This window comes from Suricata suricatta, chromosome 5 (assembly GCF_006229205.1).
Source record: "Suricata suricatta isolate VVHF042 chromosome 5, meerkat_22Aug2017_6uvM2_HiC, whole genome shotgun sequence".
NCBI classification, from domain to species: Eukaryota; Metazoa; Chordata; class Mammalia; order Carnivora; family Herpestidae; genus Suricata; species Suricata suricatta.
The window spans coordinates 1239836-1241177 of record NC_043704.1 but is presented as its reverse complement, the minus strand read 5'-3'; the positions used below and the strand labels follow the sequence as shown (position 1 = coordinate 1241177).

Genomic DNA, 1342 nt, shown 5'->3' with positions numbered 1-1342 from the left:
GGCCCTGGGCGGCGTGAGCACACCGGGCCCCTGCACCCGTGAGCCGCGGGCCCGGCTCCGTGTCACCCCGCCGCGTCTCTGTTCCAGGCATCAGCAACGCGGAGGCACGGCAGCCGGGGAAGGCGCCCAACTTCAGCGTCAACTGGACGGTGGGTGACTCGGCCATCGAGGTCATCAACGCCACCACGGGGAAGGACGAGCTGGGCCGTGCGTCCCGCCTGTGTAAGCACGCCTTGTACTGTCGCTGGATGCGTGTGCACGGCAAGGTACCGGCCCCGCCTCCCCGCAGCCCGTCCCACCAAAGCCCCGCTGCCGCCCCCCGCCCCCGGCCCTTCCCAGACCTCTTTGTTTCTTCTGACTGTCCTCACCCTGCAGCGCGCCCCGGGTGCCCCGGGGCACCTGTAAAGCAACCTCAGGCAGCTCTCCCTCCCTGCTGGCTTCCCGGGGGGAGGGGGGGGCTGTCACCTGCAGCAGCAGGAGGGTCCGCAGGAGGAAGGCCAGGGCTCAGCGGCCCCTGGGAGCCCTCACACCTGTCCCCACAGCAGCAGCAGGGTCCTTTCCCCAGACGAGACCTCTCAGGTCTCAGGGGCTTTCCTTTCTCGGCCCGGGGTGCGGCGGGTGTGCGTTAGGAAGCGGACAGTCAGGACGGAAGCCGGCTGGCGCTCCACGCCCTGTTCCCGCAGCAGGACAGGCACCTGTGCCAGCGGCCCCTCGGCAGCTGGCGGCGCTGAACCCTGTTCTCCGGCTCCGCACAAACATGAGTCAGCCGGCCCCGGGGGGCAGCGCCTCCGCGTCCTGCGGTGGGCCCAGGACACGCGCCACGTCAGAGGTGCTGCGTCCTGAAATAGTCAAAAAGATGAAAAGTGAAATTGGAGTCAGGTGCTTGTGGGTTCAGACGCTCCTCCTGGAACCTGGGGTCTGCGACGGCCTGTCTGACCGAGGCCCTGCCCCAGGGAGGGCGCACAGCCGGGCCCTGGCGCTCTGTCCCCGTGACACGCCCCGGAGGAAGCCACCTCCTGCCTGGGGGCTGTCCCCCCACGAGCCAGCATAGGACGAAACACCAGATTTTGCATGTCTCACTGAGTTTTGTTTTCTACGGTACTGCTTAAACAGTTGGGCTTTTTCTTTTTCTTTTTAACTTCTTACAGGTTCCCTCCAACTTGCTACGCTCCAAGATCACGAAGCCCAACATGTACCATGAGTCCAAACTGGTGGCGAAGGAGTACCAGGCCGCCAAGGCGTGTCTGTTCAAAGCGTTCATCAAGGCGGGGCTGGGCGCCTGGGTGGAGAAGCCCACGGAGCAGGATCAGTTCTCTCTCACACCCTGACCGGGGGCCCGGGG

At 65.9% G+C, this 1342-nt stretch overlaps 1 protein-coding gene across 1 annotated transcript in view; it reads left to right on the top strand.

The window, feature by feature from the left end:
• The window catches only part of ADARB1 (adenosine deaminase RNA specific B1), a gene marked incomplete at its 5' end in the record, with an annotated part of 29474 nt that extends 28138 nt beyond the window's left edge, over positions 1–1336 (top strand). The window contains 2 exons of the mRNA XM_029940600.1: positions 88–266; positions 1149–1336. Of these exons, the coding sequence (XP_029796460.1) occupies positions 88–266; positions 1149–1328 (359 nt within the window). The remainder of the gene's footprint in view (positions 1–87; positions 267–1148) is intronic.
• Positions 1337–1342: the final 6 nt, after the last annotated feature.